The sequence below is a fragment of the Bombus terrestris genome, chromosome 9 (assembly GCF_910591885.1).
Source record: "Bombus terrestris chromosome 9, iyBomTerr1.2, whole genome shotgun sequence".
Lineage (NCBI taxonomy): Eukaryota > Metazoa > Arthropoda > Insecta > Hymenoptera > Apidae > Bombus > Bombus terrestris.
In genome coordinates, this window is record NC_063277.1 from 17,580,977 (window position 1) to 17,603,827 (window position 22,851).

At 36.0% G+C, this 22,851-nt stretch overlaps 3 protein-coding genes across 3 annotated transcripts; 1 reads left to right on the forward strand and 2 right to left on the reverse strand.

Moving 5' to 3' along the window:
- Window positions 1-79: 79 nt before the first annotated feature.
- LOC100645951 lies at window positions 80-7,469 on the reverse strand. Its single transcript, XM_003397981.4, has 4 exons — window positions 6,967-7,469; window positions 2,295-2,387; window positions 1,564-1,845; window positions 80-1,351 (listed from the first exon to the last, which is right to left on the reverse strand). Exons 1-4 carry the CDS (start codon window positions 7,082-7,084, stop codon window positions 1,047-1,049), a joined length of 798 nt encoding a protein of 265 aa, XP_003398029.1. The 5' UTR covers window positions 7,085-7,469; the 3' UTR covers window positions 80-1,046.
- Window positions 7,470-10,023: 2,554 nt separating this feature from the next.
- Window positions 10,024-13,414, reverse strand: LOC100646065 (protein takeout). The gene is made up of 3 exons (XM_003397982.4): window positions 13,293-13,414; window positions 12,439-12,679; window positions 10,024-11,966 (listed from the first exon to the last, which is right to left on the reverse strand). Exons 1-3 carry the CDS (start codon window positions 13,366-13,368, stop codon window positions 11,525-11,527), a joined length of 759 nt encoding a protein of 252 aa, XP_003398030.1. The 5' UTR covers window positions 13,369-13,414; the 3' UTR covers window positions 10,024-11,524.
- On the forward strand, window positions 13,404-21,201 carry LOC100643049. The gene is made up of 5 exons (XM_003397958.3): window positions 13,404-15,939; window positions 16,891-17,163; window positions 17,466-17,592; window positions 17,861-18,019; window positions 19,305-21,201. The coding sequence occupies exons 1-5, from the start codon at window positions 14,848-14,850 to the stop codon at window positions 19,424-19,426; spliced, it is 1,773 nt and encodes a 590-aa protein (XP_003398006.2). The 5' UTR covers window positions 13,404-14,847; the 3' UTR covers window positions 19,427-21,201.
- Window positions 21,202-22,851: the final 1,650 nt, after the last annotated feature.

A 22,851-nucleotide genomic window follows, 5' to 3' on the forward strand; every position in this document is an offset into this window, starting at 1 on the left:
AAATTACCCTCTCGATCGATTCGTGGGACGTATGGAAAGGAAATTCTGGTTAGCTAGTGTATTGAAATTCTATAAGAAGTTTCGTTCTTAGGATGTATTAACGTGTATATAAACCAAGTATAATATGTTTCATAAACGTAAACGCGACAGTCACGATGAAAATATACGATTTACAAATATTTCCATATAACTATGAGGCGAGGAATACCGTTAACTTATTTTCGTAACATATCTTTGTAAACAAGAAACTGTCAGAAAATCGGCAGCTATGTCTCATAATGTACACAGAAAATTTAACTATCTTGAAATCTCGAGACTCGTCTTTGACAACTTATCTAGAATGTCTTAGTCAGTCGAGTGATAAATTATTCATCCAAACACGCTGATAAAGTTCTTTTATTTTCCTTTCTCTTTCTAAAGCAGGAAATGAGAGAACGCAAAAGTTAAGCGAGAGATCATTGCATATTGAAATTAACAATAAGTATATTACGCTATATGTTTACTTTCTTATTAAAAGCAGCAGAAAGTAATGCGGTGTAACAAAGATTGTTTGAACAAAAAATTAAAAAATTAGGAAAAAGCGGTAAAAGGTTGAAAATACCTCAAAAAATACTCAAAACTTTGAAAAAATAATGACAGTATTAAACTGATCAAAATAAATGAATCAAAATTACGATGATGACTTGTAAATTTGTTCTATATTCTATACGCTACAATACATTTCGAATAAATTATCCTTCAACTACGGTTCAAGCAATCAAAGTTCCACCCTTACACTAACCGAACAACAACAATATTCACAACTCGATAATTCCTACAAAAAATTTCTCTCTATTAATCTTCTTTACCTACCATCGACGATAAAATGCACAGAAATGCACGATACATACGAATTTAGTCCAGCGAAATCCATCTTCGATTTTCAATCATTCTTCTGTTTCACGTTCAACACGGTTCGTGTGTTGCACGTTGAAATCGCGCTTGAAAATAATGAAAAAGCGCGACTTTCTTCGATAACGTTCATAGAAAGGAACGATCCGAAGAAACTACGTGTCACGAAGCCAAACTTTTAACGGGATCTTGGTCAAGGCTTTGCCAAGGAAATTCTTAAAGTGTTTGGCGATGCTGGCACTGGCGGCTGGTCTCATTTCTTCGATGATTTCCTTCGCGTTCTGGTTCAGGAACTGATTCATCGCCTGACCGATCACGTTGTCACCGTTTAACTGATCGACCACGCGGAATCGTGCTCGACCCAGGCTGAAATCGATCAGCATTCGTGCCACTTCCAAGTAACGAATCCCATCGCGGATCACCTCTGCTCCTTGGACACGAGCGATGGCTTGGACGTCGCCTGGAAAACACGTTTCCCTGGATTTTTGTAGGATTATCCGAGAACGAGATTTTTCCAACTTTATCCTCCAAAGGTATAGGGGAGAAAATAATATTTTGAGAATATTTTACGGGAATATATATATGTGCGCGTGTGCGTGTATGTTTAATAGAACTTACGTAGAAAATTTTCGAAAACTCTCGAGCAGAGTTTTAGAAATGTAATCGACTCACCAAAAAGCGCCCAAAATTCCCCATGGCTTTGAATAGGGAAGAGCAGCACGTTTCCTACCACTTCGTAGCGGCCTTCAAGTTCGATCTTTGGGAATGCCAAATGAAGATCAAGCCTATACGTCTGTATGTCGATTCGCGTTTTCGAAATTGTATAATTTCCCGCTCCTATGACGGTGATATTAGAGAACAGCGCTTTAATACGAACAGCTCCTTGGCCGTTCTCCATTCCTAATTCCGGGATGATCAGTGGTTCGATCGGAGGTAACTCCAGATCAGGAATACCTAAGAAAGTGGAATTCTGTGTAATGAAAATAATTAACTCTCTCTCTCTCTCTTTATGCATATGTTATATTCGCAATTCCGTTTGCCTGTAAAAAGATATAACTGAGCTTCAATCAATTAGCGTTTCAATACGAGCGGTATACGGAGAGATATTTGGGAATAAGGACACGAGTGAGACAAGCTTTCAAAGTGATGGAAAGGCCGCTAGTTTATATAAGAACTTCAAATTACATGCGCTTATTAATCGCAGGTTATATAAATACTAAAATATTATACGTAGCGATTAAACCGATGTTCAGAAATCTATTACACAACACACCTCCGCTCTAATGCGATTCGATAGCGTACTCTTAATTTTTTAAAGAGTCGATTCACTTCGACGTGCAATGGTAACACTCGCTTCGATTCAACACAAAGAATTCAGTCTTGAAACTAAATCTTCGACTTACCCTTAAGCAAATACGGCTGCAGATGGTTCAAAGTTTTCTGAAAGCATGCGTCTAACTTGGGATCTGACCTACTGCACGGTAATATGTACTCGGCTGTGGAAAAGGACAAATTTTGGAAGAATAGATTCAGAAAATCGAACAATTATTTTTACACGACGGCAGACCCGTGAAATTTTCAGTCACGCGAACCTAACTTCGGTTGTTAGGTTATCGCGTGTCTTCCTACTTCCGGTATCTTTATGCAACCACTCTCACTTCCGATCTTCTCGGTAAATGAACCTAATTTTTCTAGTGCGCCAATTTGCTAGTTAATTACTCGCTGAGCGGTTACCAGGCATTTTATAATTATTTAACGATTATCTATGCTTTTTAAAGCGTTTAGTTTGGCTTTTGCGTTTCGAGGCTTTTAATTTAATTACGAAGCTCTTTGTTTAATGCTCGAAGGACTTTCTGTTTGTTTTATAAATTCGTGTTGGTGGAAAAGATAATCGACGAAGTGTACGCGAGTTAGATATATTGCAAACTTTCCATCGTTTCAATTTTGCGTCTATCCTGGAAATTCGTAGAGATTTTGTTATCTTTTTCGTTATTTATTTCACAAATGACGCTAACCATGTGCTTTTTCCTCATAGAAATGCAAAGCACCTACGGTCGATCGATCTTGACATACAATCCAATAAGACGCTCAGAGAATTCCTTAAAAGTTCCTAAAATTTATTCTTATCGATAAATAAATGCAAATTTTCTATGCGTAATGAAGAACTTGTAGAATATTAATTTCTACCTACTAATATTGAAGCAATGACGCAATGGTAGAGTACGACGTTGCGATATTAACCAAAGAGATAAAATTTAGAGATAAAATAAGATATAGGTACTTGAATATGTACAACTTTGAAATTATTAGGTTGTCCGGAAAGTGTCTTTCTTTCGCAAACGTGTATTTTACAACAATGCACCTTCGTACAAACGTGAAACCAAGTCTGTGAAATGTCGCGATGTTTACCTCAACAGAACAAAACGGATTGTACGTAATTCGACAAAATAATATAAAAGGAGAAACGTCCTGTGCGTCTATTGTTTCCTCATAAAACGAAAGAAACTCTTCGCACAACCTAATACGTAGCATTATAAGGAGTTAAATAATAATAACTTCATTTAAAAACGTCTTTTTATATCGGAATTTTTCCTCGTTTCGTCATCGAACAATTTGCTTGAATACATGGCATGATTTATTTTCCTCTAACGTAGGAACTGCGTTTATGCCAACAAATTCTTTAAAACATCGAACGAGAACCAATCACAATGATTGTTAGTTACATCAGCGGAGGAAAATTTACGACGCCTGGTTTTCTACATTTTCTTTTACGTTACAAAAGGATACATAGAGCTGACAAGCTTTACGTTTATACCGAAATTTACTAGTTTTCTTATTTTTATTCTCATTCGGCTCGAGAACAATTCGTTTACTCGTTGAATAATCTTTAAATCGTAAAATGCTTTATATCGGCTAGAAATTTATCCCATTAAATACAAACGTATCGGTTCTTGCGTTAGATTCGTTCGACGTATTGCTGTACTGATCGAGAATAACGCGCAATGGCCCGATGGTGTAGCATTTGGAATTGTATGGAATACTTTAATCCTATTACGTTCTTTGAGTCACTTTCGGCGCAACATCGTTCGTCCATCGTCCATCCTGAAGTTCTAACCAGTTTTAAGCAGTGGAATTAAATGTAAATAGAGATAAGTCAGTTTCAGTCTTAGCGAATGTATCAATGTATTTGAATTAAAATCCATGCACGCTGGTATAACACCGAATATGTTAATAGTTGAAACGGAGTTGCCTAGAAATACGCTGAAATATTAGGTTGTCCGAAAAGTGTCTTTCTTTCGTAAACGTGTATTTTACAACAGTGCACCTTTATACAAACGTGAAACCAAGCGTGTGAAATGTCGCGGTGTCTATCTCAACAGAACAAAATGGATCGTAATTTGACGAAATAATATAAAACAAAAAACGTTGTGCGTCTATTATTGCCTCATAAAAGGAAAGAAACTTATCGGACAACCTAATATACAGCGTCATGATCCAATAGTAGGATATCATCGATACTTAGCGCCTCTGCGCTATCACAGAAACTGTCATACAATGTGCATATATTAATTACCTTTGAATAATATAACCGATAAACACCAAGATTAATTTATACTAAAACTTCCCATAAATTGTTACGTTACCTTAGGAAAGCTAATATTTCAACAATCGTTTGCTACGTCGACTAAGAACGCTCAGGTCTAAACTCATGTCCTATCCAAAATATTTATACCTACGTATATGTCAGCCGTACGAAACTCTGCAAAACCAGACGATCAAATGTCAGCTTTTTGGCGAACAGCGAAAATCAACAAAACCGTCAACCATATTCAAAACCACGCTCATCAACAACGTGCCATACAAGGTCCACGACCAAAGAAACAATCTGGACCGTTCGATGCACCGTCCCGGTTGCGTGTATAGGCTTTCACTCTCGAGGACTCGCAGGAAGGGTCGGACTCGCGCGAAGACGAACGTGCAAGCGGTTGGTCGAGGATACGCCATCGTAAGACCGGCTCTACGTAAGCGTCGACCGCGTCGCCACTTTCTCCGGCCGATTACCGTCGATCCACGGACCCGTTATGCAATCTCTGACATAACCTTCGCCACGCCATCGAGAGCCGTTACGCCATGCTTGCTACCATTACGTCGGACGCGCTGACCAACGATACCTTTGACGTTTTCGAACGTTCGCTTGACCGGTCCAACTGGCCTCTCTACGATCCAGGAATTTTAAATTGTAATTCTTATCGAAGTAGAACGACGATGTTGCGTTTAACGGCAACAGGTTATTCTTGAGGACCGTGAGAGGGGTTGGAGGGTAGAAACCAAGGCTTTTCGACAGTTTCGCGCGATCGAATTTTTGACAGAGTTTTGGGTCGTTGTGTGACGATCGCGACAAGAATTTTAATGTCGTCGAGTGATTTCGCGGGATTAAATGGTTAACGGAATTGATCTTTCGTTGATTTTATGAATATGCGCTTCTGTTTGCCCGAAAGAATCAAATGAAACACCGCAATAGTCCAGCAACTTTTCAAGCGAATGCATCGAACAGCGTACTGTGAATCGGCGTCGTAAATTCGATGATGAAGCGTCCGTGGTTTTCGAAACGAGTTTGAAAGCTCGACCTTCGTTCGATGTAACGACGCAACTAGAAAATTCGCTAGCATTCCACAACTAATGTGCAATTTCCTTGTGCTCTACCTACGTAGAAAGAGAAAGTATCATGCCAGGAATATGTCAAGAAAAATGTCCGATTCAATTTGTAGGTATTCGTTCGTCTTATGTTTCTTATCGCAATAAGAATCTCTAATTCCACAGTGAAGACAAGTCTTCGAAAAGAAACGAAAATAATCGAACAATCGATACGTAGTCGATTAAAATTCTATAACAGATCTCGCGATTCTTCGATTTGATTTTCAAAAGAAATTTTCTCGAGGAGCGATAAACGACGAACTCGTCCAAAATTCTACGTGAAAATTACAGCTCCTCAATTACAGTTTCAACAAGAATTTTCTATAGAGAAAATAAATGATCGCGCGCCAAAGTTAGTCAGAATCGTTCAGTTTCGTTAAAAATCTTATCAAAATCTGCAGTTTTATTCTCGAACCAACGAAACGTTAAATAATCGAACAATCAACTCATTGTCAGTCAAACTTACGTAGTAATTTTCACACACGTACACCTATACTACCCACGCGTTTCTTCAATCTCGCTTTAAATCCTCACAACGAAATTCTCTAATTTAAGCTGTCTCCAATAAACATCCAAGAGGAAATGAAAATAATCGGACAACCGACACGGTCAAAGTGTTGCAGAGAAGCCTCGATTCCTCGAGGAAACGAAAGGATTTGATAACAAAGGGAAACGCGTGCGATGCAATACGCTTTCGCGATATAATCGTTTCCCACAATTGCCGTCCGCGTGGAAAGAGAAAGGTAGATACGCTCAATGGTCGTAAAAGGAAAATACGAGTAATAATTACTCGTTCGTAACGTGATTTAACTTCATTCTACGCTGGTTACGTACGCTCTTGTTAAACGAAGCTGCCAGCTAATCGAGAATAACGCTTGTCACCTTCCATAGAATCCCGGAATTTCCAACACCATCCAATTATTATCCAACGTTCGTCTGAATAAGAGTCGACTCTTGAGTCATCGTAAAAAGTGATCGTGGAAAGTGATTGCATAACGACATTTGTTTCATTAACTCTCAAACGTCGGTCGTCGATTTTTAGTTGTCCATTAATTATTTTATCGACCGATCGTCACCGTTAAATTATGTCAAAAAATGAATTTCGTTAACAGATTACTTTACAGAGTTGATAAGAAAATGATCGAGACACGCGCGCCTTAAAAAATTGCGCTAGAATTCTACTTATTCGAATTGCAGTTCGTATAATGGCAATTCACTGATCCTCCACGCACTTCTGACTTTTCGTTCATATGGTAGGAACGCACGTTCAAATGAGCAGATTCGACGAACATTTTGTTAAATTCGCGTACACCCTCGGTAAATGGAGTTTGCATAAACGAAGTTCCACCGTAGCGTAAAAGAGGCACTAAAGAGGCTTACGTATCTCGAAGTTCGGCTCGTTCAGCACAGGATTATTTTGCTCCTTGTCAGAGGACACGAGTTCTCCAGAGAACAGTCCAAATATCACCGCACAGAGTATCCCTCGCTGTTGTAACATTCTGGAGAACTTCGACCTCGATCGAGGTCCCCTGGTAGACTTTTAATTGGTCCTGGACGTTGTACGTGTTTTCAAATATTTCTAAATTTTTTCAGCAACTTCGAACGTTAAGGTGAAACTTAAAAATTCTATTTTAAATATCCAATAGTCGATGGTCTCTTTTTAATTTGTCGACGAATACACTTTGTAAGTTTTATTAACCGTTCCGGTACACCGATTCACTGTTCTTTTAATCAATTTGTTTCTTTGTTTTAATTTTCGATAATTTGGGAATCTTTTAATCTTTTTTTGAAAGCAACACGAGATGTATAAAGAAAAATGGTGAATGAAAGCGAGGGATCAGGGTGGTAGCTGAATGGATCGATTCTCGTAAACTAAACACGCGTTCTCTTCGTATTCTGTCTTATATGCGAGGGTTCCCCTACTCTGACTTCTGTTCGGCTGTAAACGCCATCGTATTCCACTCTGCTTTTTATTTCTCATAGGTGTAATCCATACTTTTTATTTTACAACTGGAAAAATAAGTTTCTGATGAAAATTGAAAAATAATTCATCGGACGCTCCCCTGTTTTCGCATTCCTTTTATCTCCATTTCATACGAATATCTTACCCGAAGTAAAACAATATTTTACCTGCTTGGTAATCGAAACATCCTTAACGAAATAGAATTAATTACAGCATTGTTTCATAGGTTAAAGTAACAATTAACAACGACTGAATATCAACGAATATATTATATGTCTATAATATATTTTCAATTTAAATCAATTATCCTGTCACGTTATTTAAAAAGTCATAATATTCGCCTGTCAGACAACTAACAACGCTATTACGATACTGTGAATAAGAAAGAAATGTGTCTGCAATTCACTGTCACACATTTCTGTCACAAGTCAATTATTACACGCTTATGTGGTTCGATAAACCGTAGGTAGATCCAGAACCCTCGTTATATTAGAACTATCGAGACCGTGCAATTTTCTAATCGAATTTGCCTATTATAGACATTTAATTTTAGGAGTCTAACGTTACGTAATATGGTGCCGAAGAAACATAAGAGTCGGACCCAGAAAAGCGTATACCTATGCACTGCCGAATGAACAGTATAATTTGCGCAATCGCGCTTCGCTGGATCATTGCGAGAGTTCTACATCATCCAAACGACCTATTACGAGTATTTTAATGATATTAATTCAAGCAGATGGAGAATGCTCATTGTGAAACCACCTTGTTTCGCTTGCTCGCGCTCTTCTTTGTAATTTCGCTCATTTTGTTCCGCGCCATTGTCTTCTGCTTTTTCATAAATGACGAAAGTCAGTTTTGGAGAATCGTCGAAATTAGAGGAAAAATAGATGTTCGTGCGAATAATTGTTCAGTGCGTGAAATATTGCGTAATAAATGAAACGTTTAGGTCGGCTTTTATAGGAGAGGGATCGAGGTTATAGCAAGCGAAATTTTATTGGGAAACATTCATCATCGTCTGTTTTTTTCGAGATTGCAAGGACGACGAACATTGGAATTTTCTATGAAGTCCTTCTTAATCGTTGTTATTCTTAAACCAGTTACTTACAAATTGTCTTTTCTTTGATATCGATAAATATTATTTTCATAAATCCCGATATCTTCGACGTGCAATTCTTTTTAATAAAATTTAATAACATCATCGTTATTTCCTTTCTTAGCATCGATTAAATTAGGCAAGATGCGATAAGATTACATTCAACTAAATTTTAACTCGTCTAACTAATTTTACTCTGAGAGTGACTGAGCAGAAAATGCTTGAATGTGAATTATGTATAATACGAGTAAATCGATTGGGACAAAATTAAAGAAGAAACAGGAATTTAGTGGTTGAAAGTATTATGTAAAAATTGATAGTTTATTTTAAGCCTCTGGCGAGAAGTATTAATGGCTGATAATAGTAAGTCACGATGTTCGTTGCATAGCTGGCCATGAATGTATAATGCGGCATTGTCTTTTCGAATTGGTCCTTGATAGAGATCGTGCACTGCATGCTTGACAAATTACTCGGAAATAAGCAACGAAGAAAACTACATTTTGCAAGACTTCTTCCAATCTGATAGAATAAATATATACCGAAGTCAGCAATTTATTTTCAAAAGTTTGCTATCAGAAATTCATATTTCACGTATGATCCTTAATTAAATTTAATTAAATTGCGTAGATGGAGATATTCGAAAGAAATAACTTAATTTTTTACTTTACGAATCTATCTTAAATGGATATACTTACCGCTAGAAAATGTAAGATTCTGCTTGAAAAATTGAAAGAATTTAGTTGTCATATTTCTAAATGCTCCATTAGCGAACACGGTCTTTTATTTAATTCATTCGTAATTATCGATTTTCGTTAGTTTAGATAATTTAAATTATTTAAATACATTTTTAAGTAAATGTCTTTGATAAAAAATATTAAGCAATTTTTCCTTTCAAATATCAAAAATAAAATAACGATGATTTAGTTTGTCGAATTCTTCACTTTTAACACAGGAAGACATAGGCGTTATATGAGTAAGTACTTCACGAACTCATTCCGGTTTTAATGATCCAGCTAGTCGCTCAGGGACCTTGAAACTTTCGGATGTTTCACGGTGTTTGAATAAATTCCGAAAGAACTTGTCGCTGTTGCCCAATTTATAACTCGTAAGAAACCAAATGTCGACATCAATGCTTTGTAATACGAGATTTTTACAAATGTACATAAATACTTTAGAAATGGAAGAACGGTTCTGCAATTGGAAATAAGGAACGTTGAGAAGCACATGGAAAATCTTCATAGTAATTTTTCGAAAGTTTCTAAATATAAGTATATGATAAACGAGCAATAATAATAATAAAAAATTACAAATTTCAAATTCAACAGAAAATCATCATAGGGAAGAAGACAGGAGTATTAATCATCTATTACCAATAATTAAATTAAATGCAAACAGATCTCGTAATAATTATTCAACTATACAATTGCAGTAACGAGTACTATATCCTGTGATATTTATGAAACTGTTTCGACCATTGTTTGGTAGTACCATCGTACATCGATTATTGAAAATGTTAAAGGTATTATAATTCCAAAGGTGTTTCGGAATATATGCAAATTCCCATCGAGAATCATTTACGAATGCGTTACATTGTAGTCGGCTGAGGTACATTCGCTTGAACGTGACTATACATACTTTCGCAAAGATGAACGAAAGGCTTTTAAAGACTATTATCTTGCAACACAGGTACGTAATTGCAAAGGAAGTTACTGATTCTCGTGGACTGTTTAAAAAAGTCAATATTTTGTAAACTTTATTAAATAAAATAAAAGTTTTATAAAACTTTGTTTTTCTTAATTTTCTAATCTCTGAATTTTTTAAATAATTTCTCATCTCAAGCAAAGAAAACGAAGCAAATGCATTGCAGCAACAAAAACAGTTTTCACGCACACAATCATTCGTGCAGTTAGGATCTTTTCGGTAATACCAATGGCAATGATTGACGCTGAAAGGAAGCAGGATAATATAAATGTCTCGTAAATTAATAATTTTTAAAAGCAACCGATTAGCTGACCTAAAATTACGTCAACAGACCCGTTGATTTCTCAGTCTTTAATTTCTTCGCAGCGTCTTTCGCAATAGTATCATTACTCCACGACAATAGTTGAGCAGCAAAGAATTACGACCCTTGATTCGTAATTCAAGTCTGTTGCGGATAAAATATTATTTAAACAAAGAGCATTGTTCATATTTATAAAACCATACATATGTATCTATTTAAATTCCTGAAATAACAAATGTAAGTGAGATGAACTTATATTGTTATAAAATTCAATCAGAAATTAATCAGAAAGATCAATATCCAAGTCTTATTTATCGTGTACTAAAATAATATCGTACATATGTAATTGCTTTTATTTTCTGACACCATTTGAGAATCTACAGTTAATATATTTTTCAAAAATTGAAGCTTCGAAGTAAGAAAATTTATAATCTGGAAAAACAAGATAGTTTTATTTCTTATTTATTATAGAATTCTAATAAAAATACAAGCAATATGATATAATGATTTGCTTTCGGTATAAAACTGAGCGAAGACTTTTACTAGCGCCTACGATGCTGTTCTACGATTTACACACTCGTCGTGTGGTTATCTTCGTTTAGGCTCATAAATTGCAGGAAACTGTAAAATTAATTATCGAATACTAATCACGTATTTTCAAATAATTAAAGAATCGTTGAAAAAGATCTGAAAATTATCTTGAAAAAATGTTTAGAAATTTTTAAGATAAAATAGAAATAACTGGAATTTCTAATTTTATAACAACTTCGAAAATAGTATTTAAAAACAAAATATAAAAATTTAGAAAAACTTACAAAATCAATCAATACATCGCATTAACATGTTTACAAGAGAAAAAAAAAATATATAATATTTTACTTCAAGGTGGCAATAATACATCCTCCGGAAACACCGAGAAAATCGTATTCGTGAAATTCGTGACCAACATGGCAACGGTCTCCTCCAATTTCGGCCTTATTTCCGTTATCACCGTGCTCCAGTTCTCGTTCAGGAAAAGATTCATGGCGGCTGAAAGCGTTTCGTCGCCGTTGAACAAATTATCTAAGCGCACAGTGGCATGGCCGATCTCAAAATCGACATAAATGTCGTCCACCTTCTGATGAATCAATCCTGTTCTCTCGTTACGATAACGTTCCAACTGCAGAGCGACAATGGCATCGATGTCTGTGAAGTTTCCGTATCCGATACCATTTCCTGTGATTGGTAGCATTATAATTCTACCATCCATGATGTAATTCGCTACCATTTCCAGCCGTGGAATGTAAAGATCCAGGTGTACTACATCTTTGTCTAAGTCGAAGCTGATAAAAAGATATTATTCGTGGAGTTGATCTAAATACTTAAGATTACGAGATCATTTTTTTAAAGAAAATGGTTTATTTTTATTACCATTACATATATATATTTATTATTTTTTTTTGTTATTTTAATTTTTTGAGGGGATCAGTGACGTATGGTTTGTTAGTTTTTCATCAATTCAGGTATGATACGATACAAGCGAAATATACGATGAAAATTATCGCGATTAAATATTTCGGAATATACAAAGTTCACTGACGAATGATTAAAACCCGACAAATCCATATACGAGAAATTACAAACTATTGCGTTGGCAACTAAATGATTGCGGATCTTATCAATAGGTAGTATTGACAAAATCCGCGATCACTTAGTTGCCAATCCAATATATCGTACGTATTTTGAGCGACGTGTGAGTAGGAATAGAAAGGAAGAAAAATACATAGAGATGTTGATTGAAATGCAAGGACATACCTGATGCTCTTAGGTACGAAGTTAGTGCCACCATAAATGGACACGTTGTTATACCTCGCGTGAATATAAATTGGACCGGAAATTTGGTCAATTTGGATTTCTTCTAAGCGAAGCGGTTCACACGCTGGAATCCCAAGAGCTGTTATTCCATTTTTTAAATGCGGTTTCAAGGAAACGACACTTTGCATTATACAATCGTCGAGGAATGGATCACTTTGATGACATATCTTCAAGAACGATGCTAAAAGGAATCACATTGTTTTATTTCACCGATTCAAAATGAAAAATAAAATTCGATGTCTCATTCGTTAAATACTTCATTTTTATCCGTTACTTATATAAAATGTCCGACAAAGAAAGGATTCGAATTACACTTTATATAAAAATTCGCATGAAATATTTCATTATTCATCGATTATAAATAGAGCAGGTGTTTTCCCTTCGTTATAAGAAAAATCCAAGTATTATGTTCGCCGTTTATTAGCCTTCAATCTCGTCCAGAATTCAAGTTAGACCTGAATTCTTTGTACAATTAGATCGCATGATTTTCTATACGATTCATCGTGAATTAAATGCAAGTGTTCCAGTTTGCAATGATAACGCCTGCATACCGGGTGTTTTAAGAAATATCGCAGCAAGAAATATTTAAGAAGCAAATGTTTCATTTTAATTTAAAATACTACTAAAAATTGCTTTATTGAATAAAATTGCACTGAATTAATCTTAGAAAATATATAGTTTCAGTCAAATAATGTAAATATTACTTCAAATATTTCGTTTAGATAAAATGAAAAAAAGGAGAAGATACAGTAAAAATTGTGTAGCGACGTTTACGAGAAAAATAGGGTACTTACGGAGTTCTGGAACAAGTGAAGAAATCGACAAGCAACTTGTCACCAAAAGTATTAAGAAAAATCCGTAGAACCGCATTGTTGTTGTCACGACGATGTTCGATCGCGAAATAATTTTGTGCCATCGAAAATTGCCAACGTGTTATTGATTGCCAATCCGCTGACATCGTCATTTCTATTACACCTGCACTCCCTTTTACGGGTTACGCAATTTAATGCTCCGATATTTGTCTTGTGTCAATTTTATCGCACTTGTCATTCCTTCGTGTCCATTGAATTTCCTCGCAAATTAATTCATCGACTCGAGAAAGTAAAAAATATTGTTTCCAATCTTCTTAACGAACGTTCCCTTGCGAATGTTTTTAATCGGATATTAATTTTCCATCAAAATACCAAGCTTTTACACCGACTTGAAATAATAAGATACGTTTTTATTTGACTTTTATTTCTTTGTGATAATAATACAATTGTTACATCGCGGACGTAAAAATTCTTAAATCTAACAAATTTTCATCCAGGCATAACAGAACACACGAAAATAGATGAGCATGTTCGAGTCTAAATAAAAATTCGAAGGAAACCTTCAACCATATTTTTATTGTAAAACTTAGCCTCACCTTCACCCAAAAACCAAGTTCGTCGCACCTCCCCATTTCCCCCCCACATTTTTCCCAACCTTCCCACCGAATCATTGAACAAAGCACAACTACGCTCCCCATTAAGCGTCATGTCGCAGCTACCACATACTGCGATGTACATTTAAGAAGAAGGTATTACGCAACAGCGAACAACTCCGGTGGTGCGCTATTTGCGGCCATAATGTCTTCCACTTAAGGTCGGGGAAGGACCTTGCCCCCTATTACGTCGCATCGAGGGCGAAACGCGATGTTCAAGCCGCTAGAGGAAGAAAGAAAAAAAGTTGTATAGACAACTAGAAAGAACACCTAGTTAACGAGTATCAGAAGAATCAGAGTGGTCCATGGCCCAGATCCGATGCCCTTCCACGCTGCTGTATAAAACGCATCATCCACTCGCGATCGCCGCTTTTGCACGAGCACACGCCTTAGGGACAAACGTCGAACGACGCTAACCAGTGATAGTAATGATCGTGAAGGATCTTGTCGACTTGGCTTTAGTCTTGAATTAATCGAGAACAGCCTGGAAGAAGAACGAATCATCGGTCCAGGTGCCAAAGTGTTGATGTGCGCCGCCCTCTTCTGCTTCCTTCTGGTCTTCATCGTGGTTGCCATCGTTGTTCTCTTGGTGTTTAAGCCTATTTACGTCTGGGAGATGAAAAGCGTGGAATAGAAACTTCTCCGAAGACTTCTGATTCTTCAGCGATGAGATTCTAAGCGTTCAATCATAACACTTAGAAATGTTATAATATAAAGCACCTATGATACTTTGGTGAACTTCCTTTGAAGATTCTTTGCTTCTGAAGAGCTGATTAAATATCGAAATATTTAAAAAATAGTACTTAAAGATACTTAGAAGTACTCAAGTGCTGAAGGACTGGATCTACAGTAGCGAGAAAGGGTTCAAGAAATAAACACACGTGATGACGAAGGTTGTAGCTGTCACATTCCTAGCTCTGGGTCTGTTGAGCCTGGCGAACTGTCAGGGATCCTTGCTAGAGATGTCTCAACAACTGTGGGCGAAGCTTTTATCAGGAGGATTCTCTAAAGCCGGCAAGCTAGATCCACTAAAGGTGCCGGTAATCAAAGTGGATCAATCCGAAGGAAATACCAGCTACAGAATAATTCTTCGGAACGTGGAGATCGCTGGACTAAACGAATCAACGCTGGATAGCATCCACATAGCTCGAGGCCGATTGAAATCGAACCTCAGCGAGCTAGAGGCTGGCTACGTGAGCTACAGCGACCTGAGAGATCTGGACTCCATCAGATACAGATTCCATACACTAATCAAGGAACCTAAAGAACAAAACGAAAGCTTCGAGGCCATTGTCTCTGCCACTAACCAAGAGAACAAGTTCGTGGCTAGCGCCACGGAGCAAGAAAGTCGTTTCGAAAGACTCAGACAATACGATCCCTTCTTGATGAAGATTCAAGCGGAGAAGATGAAGGAACCAGCGACTGATCGCCCTCAGAATAATCACAAACTGCATCAAGAATCTGGATTTGGGACTTACAGCATGGAAGACGCAAAGGTTCTCTCAAAATCGGACACCAGTCGAATTATAGAGAACTTGAGGTACCCTTCGGACGTTCAAATGATTTATGCGATGAGCGCAATAAATTCTGGTTTCAATTCAAAGAATTCTGAACAGAAACAGAATTACGATAGATCTGCATCGGGTCCTTACGATGGTCGGAACAAAGAACACGGCAGACAGAGTTATAGAAGAGAGAATTTCGCTAGGGGAAGAGCCGAGGAACGTCACGAGGATGTTGAGACTTCGGCATCAGAGAACGTGGAGAGTACAGTGACGGGTCAGAGGTTCGTTCCTGGACAGATTAGCAGAGAACAGGCGCATGGTAGAGAATCGAAACGTTTAGAGGAACAACCAGGTTATATCGATATAGTTTACGCAGATGAGAACCGTAATGGCGGCGTGAGGCGTTTTGGGAACGACAGAATGAAATCTAAGGGGGATGCAAGAGTGTTTGGTACGAAGGATGCTTCAAAGGTAACGAAATGATTTTACCCGTTGAGAGAACGAAGATTTTTGTAATGTTCTTTCGAGGAGGAGATGTTTGATTTGCTAATTTCGTAGAAAAGTCGATGATAACAATTTTCCTACGTGTTTCCTGTAAGCTAATCGACTCCTCTTCCTGCTTTTGATGTTGCGAGTTTCCGCTAGAAAGTAAAATAAAAAGGGATAACGTTCATTTTTCTATAACTTCCTGGTATTTAATAAATAGTATGCCGCTACACTGATGCGATTAGGTAGAGAGATAGTACAACAATTCTACATTAAGTAGCATCGTCTGAGGATACGTGTGAACCTACTGTCGTAGGTATGTTAATTTGAGATAACAGATAGAATCGTGGAATTATTTTCCTTGCGATTATGTTAGGACCAACATCTTGTAAATAAGTAAAATTACCATCACGATGAAACGAATTTTTTAATACGTTAAAAATCCAGCCAGAAATCTATGAAAACTTATAATAATTTGTAGAAACATTCTATGGAAATTTTTAAAAGCTGCGCGGAAGATCCTAGAAACGGTATGAATCCTAGAAACTCTTGAATGTAATTTACAGAACATTTTGAAAAATCCTACGGAAGCATTAAAAGTTCCTAAGAAATAGTAGAAAATTCCCAAAATATTAAAAACAGCAAAATTTCTGAAATAAACCGCTAGACAAATTTTTAAACTGCGTGAAATCCTAAAATTTTCTTCCTGGGAAGCTGATCGAAAAAACTTTAGAAAGAGGCAATAATACGTACCTTTATCAGAGTCAGCATTTAATCATGAGAAAATTAGCGGGTACTCGAACCAACGATTTAACGTCAGCCTCATTATTCGTAAACGCCATAATAGCAATTTACTATTATAAATAGATATTGCAATGTATATATACCTTCATCTCGTTGCTAAGCTGCAGTAAAGTAGTTAACCGATGTAAACAGGATATCCTCGAGAATAAACGGGTTATTAGTCGCAACTGTACCGAGGGAGAATCCTTGATGAAGAGGAACGACGCGGTTAAGGCGGCCATAGAGGCGAAGAGATTGGATGGTTTGTCTAGATACGCGAAAAACTATCAGGAGAAGCAAGGATACTTCGAAGAAGGGATGCAATTGGTCTATCATTATGGTGGAATGGATCGAAAGAATCCTGGGGAAGAGAAACTTGCTCAAGGGGCTAGACACAAGCGTGCTCATAGAGGCAATGATACCGATGTAAGTACACACTATGTTCTTCCTAGTGTGCAATTCGTATCTCTACTTGTTTTAGTTATGGCGTTATTTTCCTTTTTTTATTTTTTTATTTTTTTGTCGTTCATTAGAACTTGAGAAGGATTTCTCACGGATTTTCAAATCGACATGGTCACTTTTCCCCTTTCTTATTTTAAATAATTAATCTGAATTATTATTCTACTGAATTCTATTATTCTATTTACTATTCTATTATCATTCTATTTATTATTATTCTCGGTAAGGTTGTTAATTATCTCTCAATTTCTTTTCTACCGATTTCCAAGGATGATGTTATGCACGTCATTATGAAAATCAGAATTCCCCTGCTTCGCGTGAAATCCGATTATCATCTGATGGGTAAAGTTGGCCAGGAACTAGTGAGAGGAAACGGACAGCTGAATGGCAACTTCAGTGAGTGTGCTCTTTGTGTCAAGTTTATTGGTTGCGGGAAAAAAGTGTTGGTTCTTGATCGTTACTTTCTCCTAGTACGTAATATTTTTAGTTATGATGGAAATTTTGTCGCGAAAAGCAAGTTTTATGACAGGAAATTTATAGTTACAAAAAGAATGACAATAATGTTAAAGATTAAGAAAGAATTAAAAGAACTAAGCAGAGGAGGATGATTATAAAAATTAGTCGATATTTTTAAAATAATATTTGTTGATCTGAACGAATGCAGCCGATGTTGTTGGCGACTTCACGATCGAATTGAAAAAAGCCAGTGGACAGGATGCGTTAATTGTTCGCGCAGCAAGAAGCAAATTGAATTCCAGGAAGCAAAATGTCTCTCTTCAAGGAATGAACGAAGAGGGACCAGTGAAGTCCATTCTCAGTCACAGTGAGTTTCTTGTATTATTTATATTTTGTCTAATCATTGACTCTTCTAATTAAATCTGACTTAAATAATATACGTATTAATATGTTATACTAAATATAGTATTTCTTTGAAGGAAGATTTTAATCTTCCAAAGCGGTAAAAAGCTATGTCTAAAACAGCCACAGAAACATAACGCGTTACGAATTAAATTTCAACTCGAAGGAAATATATAATGCGAGAGTAGAAATAAAATTGGTGGTTAAAAAATTATTGCCACAAATTATTGATTAAAAATGATTATTAGACGAAAGATGGAATTAATAACAATAACATATTGCGTACTTGAGAAAATATTTATTTTGTCCGTAAATGGGAAACGGTGGGAACAAAGCAATTACGGGACATTATGTAAAAGCTTTTCGTTTGTCCTCGTTACGTCATAGAACCGGTATTCTTCCTTAATTAGCAGACGTCGTGAAAATCGCCGGAAAAAGTGGAATTTTATAGAGAAAAGCGACGTGAATAGATCTAAAAAGTTGCGGTTGAATATCAACGACCGATGATGTATGCTGCATGTTAAAATCGTGGAACGTGACAGGCATGCGTGTAATTACATAAAATATGAGAATCATAGAAAGAAAAACGTTTCCTTTGAAAAGAATCAACGTTCGTTGAATTCTTTTTACGATCAATCTATTTTAAATTGTAGCTTTATTCGGTCAATTAACAAATCTTTAAATTTCCGTAAACCGTAAATTCTAATTATTAAAAATATCCTCATCATCGTTCGTAGGTAGCCTGTGCACAATTATGCAAATTAATATTCTTAGATGTAAGAGAAAAGAGATGGACATATACGTAAGAAGGCTAAAGACGAATTTGTCGCACACTTTAGATATTACGATCAACGCTCTAATTTAGATATTTTATATAGTTTCCCATATCATGTGCTTTCTATGGACTTTAAATCTCTCACTAATGCCTAAAAAATAGCTCGTATAAATATTCGACAAATATTTTCAAAATTATTATAAATCGATTATTCCACGAGAACCGATCGATTTTACTAATTCCGTTGTCGCGATGGATTATTTCGCTCGCTATCGAAAGAAACGCAGGTTTCGCGCGCGTTACTAGGAAACAATGGAAGAAAGTAAAAGTGGTTGGGTGTATTGACATCGATCGAGCGAAGTAAAAGTGTGTCCACTTTCAGTGGACGTCTTAATGCACCCCATGACCATCCATGCGCGACATGCAACGTATTAACTCGCTTAATCATAGATTCACGATTAACTTTCGACCGTAGGTTTGATGGCTGCAGAAGCGGTAGCCGCCATGCTTGCCGATGACCTGGCTACCAAGGCCCTCAACGACAAAACGGCGGACGCGATGATTTATAGGATGTACAAAAACCTTCCGGTCAATTAAAGCGGCGTCGAGGACATTCTACCGTTCAATTGGACTTTTGTAATTCTCACAGGTTTATATCGTATAAAATACGTTGACGCATAATGCTCGGAAGAATTGTTTCGAGATGATTGTATCAAAAAAAAAAAAAAAAAAAAAGAAAAGAAAAAAGCACACACAGGTTCAAAAAGATAGCACAGGTTTAAGGAATTCCCTATGAATTTTTAGCATTGAATTACCGAAAGATCGTTAGACTTCACTTAGGCAAATACTTTTATTTCCTCGAACGTTAGGTTTCTTAAATAATCGTTTGAAATATTAATCAATAATTGCATGCTTCTATTTATTTACTTATTTATTTGTTTCTGTTCATAGTTACAGAGCCGATTAATTTATTAGTAACGTTATACTCTATTTTATTCTGTTTTAACGTTATATTCAAGTTTATACATATATTTATTACACACATGTTTTACATTACATACGCGTATTAGAAATACCTTATAATTTATATAGCACAAGTCAATCTAGCTTAGTTCGTAGAATTCGTACTTAGACTGCTGAATCATTTGTCCCTTCGTTGCTGAGAAATACAACTGTCGGCTCGTTCAACATGGAAACGATCCGGTTCACTCGTTATCTCACGACCTTTAGCCGCAGAAACCGGAAACTCCTCTGGGTAGCCGATCACGTTCCCTGAGTTGTGTCACCGTGTGATTGCAGTGGCGCGATTTGCAAACGGGTTCCCGAACGTTACGTGCCGTTTACACCATACGCGGCACCATCGCGAAACCAGTTGGGATCCGTCGGATTTTACATAATCGCATTTGGGAAATTCAGCGAGTTGCAATAACGTTCATCGACTCGGGGAAAGTAGTTGTGGAACGTGTAGAAATTTCACAAAATCCGGAGGCTGCAGCGATTTTTCTTTACGCTTTTCGTTTTTTAATCGATCGTGCAATCTTGTCGTTGCTCTGCATTTCGTAATTTCCCTTAGAATTAGATATCGATGGAAACATCGGTTTTAGTGTTATACCGTTAGCTTTGGAATATCAATATCATTTTTGGCAGAATGTTGGAACGTCGTTGCAGAGAATTATTACGCGTAATTAAGACGTGGTAGGTGATAAATAATGTTTCAACGCTTTCATTATGACGCATAGTTGAATAACGCAAAGTAATATCGATTAGCTATTGATTTTTGCAATGCTGTAAATCGGAAGAAGAAATGGCTACGTTTTTGGACCCTTTTAACGCAAGAAACACTAGCGTGACGCTTGATAATATAAAAAGTAAAATAGCAGTAGGATATAAAAAATTAAATTATCGTTCGAATCTTCAAAAAACGCACGGTAGTAAATTTATAAAATTTCTGAAGATTACGAATCAGTCGTTTCTCCTTAGTTTGGTAGTTTTAGCGTTAAAATGGAGATATAATATTCAAGGACTTGGAAATGGTTTCCTTTCGAGAGAGAAGTAATTGCATTAGAATGTGGCACGCGTTATACGTGCTAAAGTTTTTCAAACTTTTGTTCTCTTTTTGATCGCTGGTCAAAACCGTGTCGACCAAGTAGCAATTATGCGTTATACGGATATATAGATCGTTAGATCGTTAGGTATTTGAACAATGGAACATGAACGATGTAAAAAAGAATGGATTAAATGTAACACGTATCAAGACAGTGGCCCGTGCATTTATTGATCGCACAACGATCTAGCTTCGATTGTGCGATATACATCTAAAAGCTATTTTCCAGGATGGAAGGGTTAATACAATTAATATAGATAATATTTACATGGAGAATATGTTAAAAGTTAGAACTGAATTACGGAAGATGGTTACACTGTTATGTATAATAATGGTAATAGTGATAGAGTAAAGGAAATGTAGAATCTATATCTACGAAATAGAAATATATACTCTTAACAAAATGCATATAATAATTGTAGAAATAATTCACGCATAAGAATACATAAATGTACTAATATTATAGTATATACATATTGATATGTAAGAATCTTCTAACGTATTGGAGATTTAAGATGCGAAATAAAAAGATTTATCTAGGCAATGAGTTTAATATGTTTTTCACAGTCTGTAAATTATTATTACGATCTATTTCAGTCTGTAAATCTGTCGATTTTATTTTATGCCAGACATGAAACTATATTTTTAAAATAATAATTTTGTCCTTCGAACAACGTTACATATCGGCGAAAGAAATTTATTACAAAAGGAATAAACACATCGTTAAAATAATGTAAAATGTCTACATTTTCGATAGAACGGATGAAAAATAATTAGGAAACTTTCAACGCCGAAGGATTCCATCGCGTCTGAAAGAGAAGGAAATTCTGTTTCAACGATCCGAAACATAGAAGGTTTGCGTCATTTCACGATTACCATTAACAGAAAAAGATAATTAACAGTTTTACGTCTGGAACTTTCTGAAAAACATCGCATAAAGTGATTCACGATATTTGCGACCTAAATGTGGCAAAGGTTTGCGTGCCAACTATTGCAAAAGCTTAGGAAAGCACTCGAAATTTTTCCATCGTTTCACACCCAACGATAAGATCTTTTTCGAACAATCGTTTGCTCAAACTATTATCTTTTATCGTACTCTTTCGAAATTACGAATTATTACACGAAATATTAGGCGGAATTTGCGACAAGGACACGATGATTGTTAGATTAACAACGAATCATTGCAAGGAGAATTATTATCGCTATTCTTGGCCAGTTGCGAGAGAAATTATTGCGATGGGAGGATGTCGCTAAAGGAAACCGTAATTGACGGAAGAAATTACTTGATGCAAAAAAAATTCAAATTAGAATTCCGTTGTTTGATGGATTATAATTTAGTGAGAATTTTACTTGCTATTATTTTATCTATTTTATTCTATTAGAGGATTGTTATCAGAGAATTTTTCTTTCCAATTATTTTATGACTACCTACAATTATTTATGGATAAATATATTTGTTTATAGATAGCAGAAATTAATTTTTAAACATACAGAATACGTTCTGTATAACTAGAGAAATCAGTATTTTTATAAACAGAATATAATTTCTTGAATTTCTCTCACAGAAAAGGATTAAGTTTCTTATATTTTGTTTGCAATTAGACGAATTCAATTTTTTCAGCTATGTCTCATTTATTTTAACAAAATTTACACAAACTGGCTTGCAGTGAACACTCTTTTATGCTATGAATATCATTTAAAAATATCTATCAAATCAGAATGTTTCTTCTCTCTATGAATATACTATAAAGGTATATTGCCTGCTTATACTTAGCATGTTTTACAGAGGTAAATTATTAACCGAGAGTATTTCGACGATTTTTAGCGTGAGATATTACTACTTTCTACGATTCGATTATTATAAACACGATATTATATAAATGTAAAATCGATTACTTTGGAATTTATAGCCTAAACA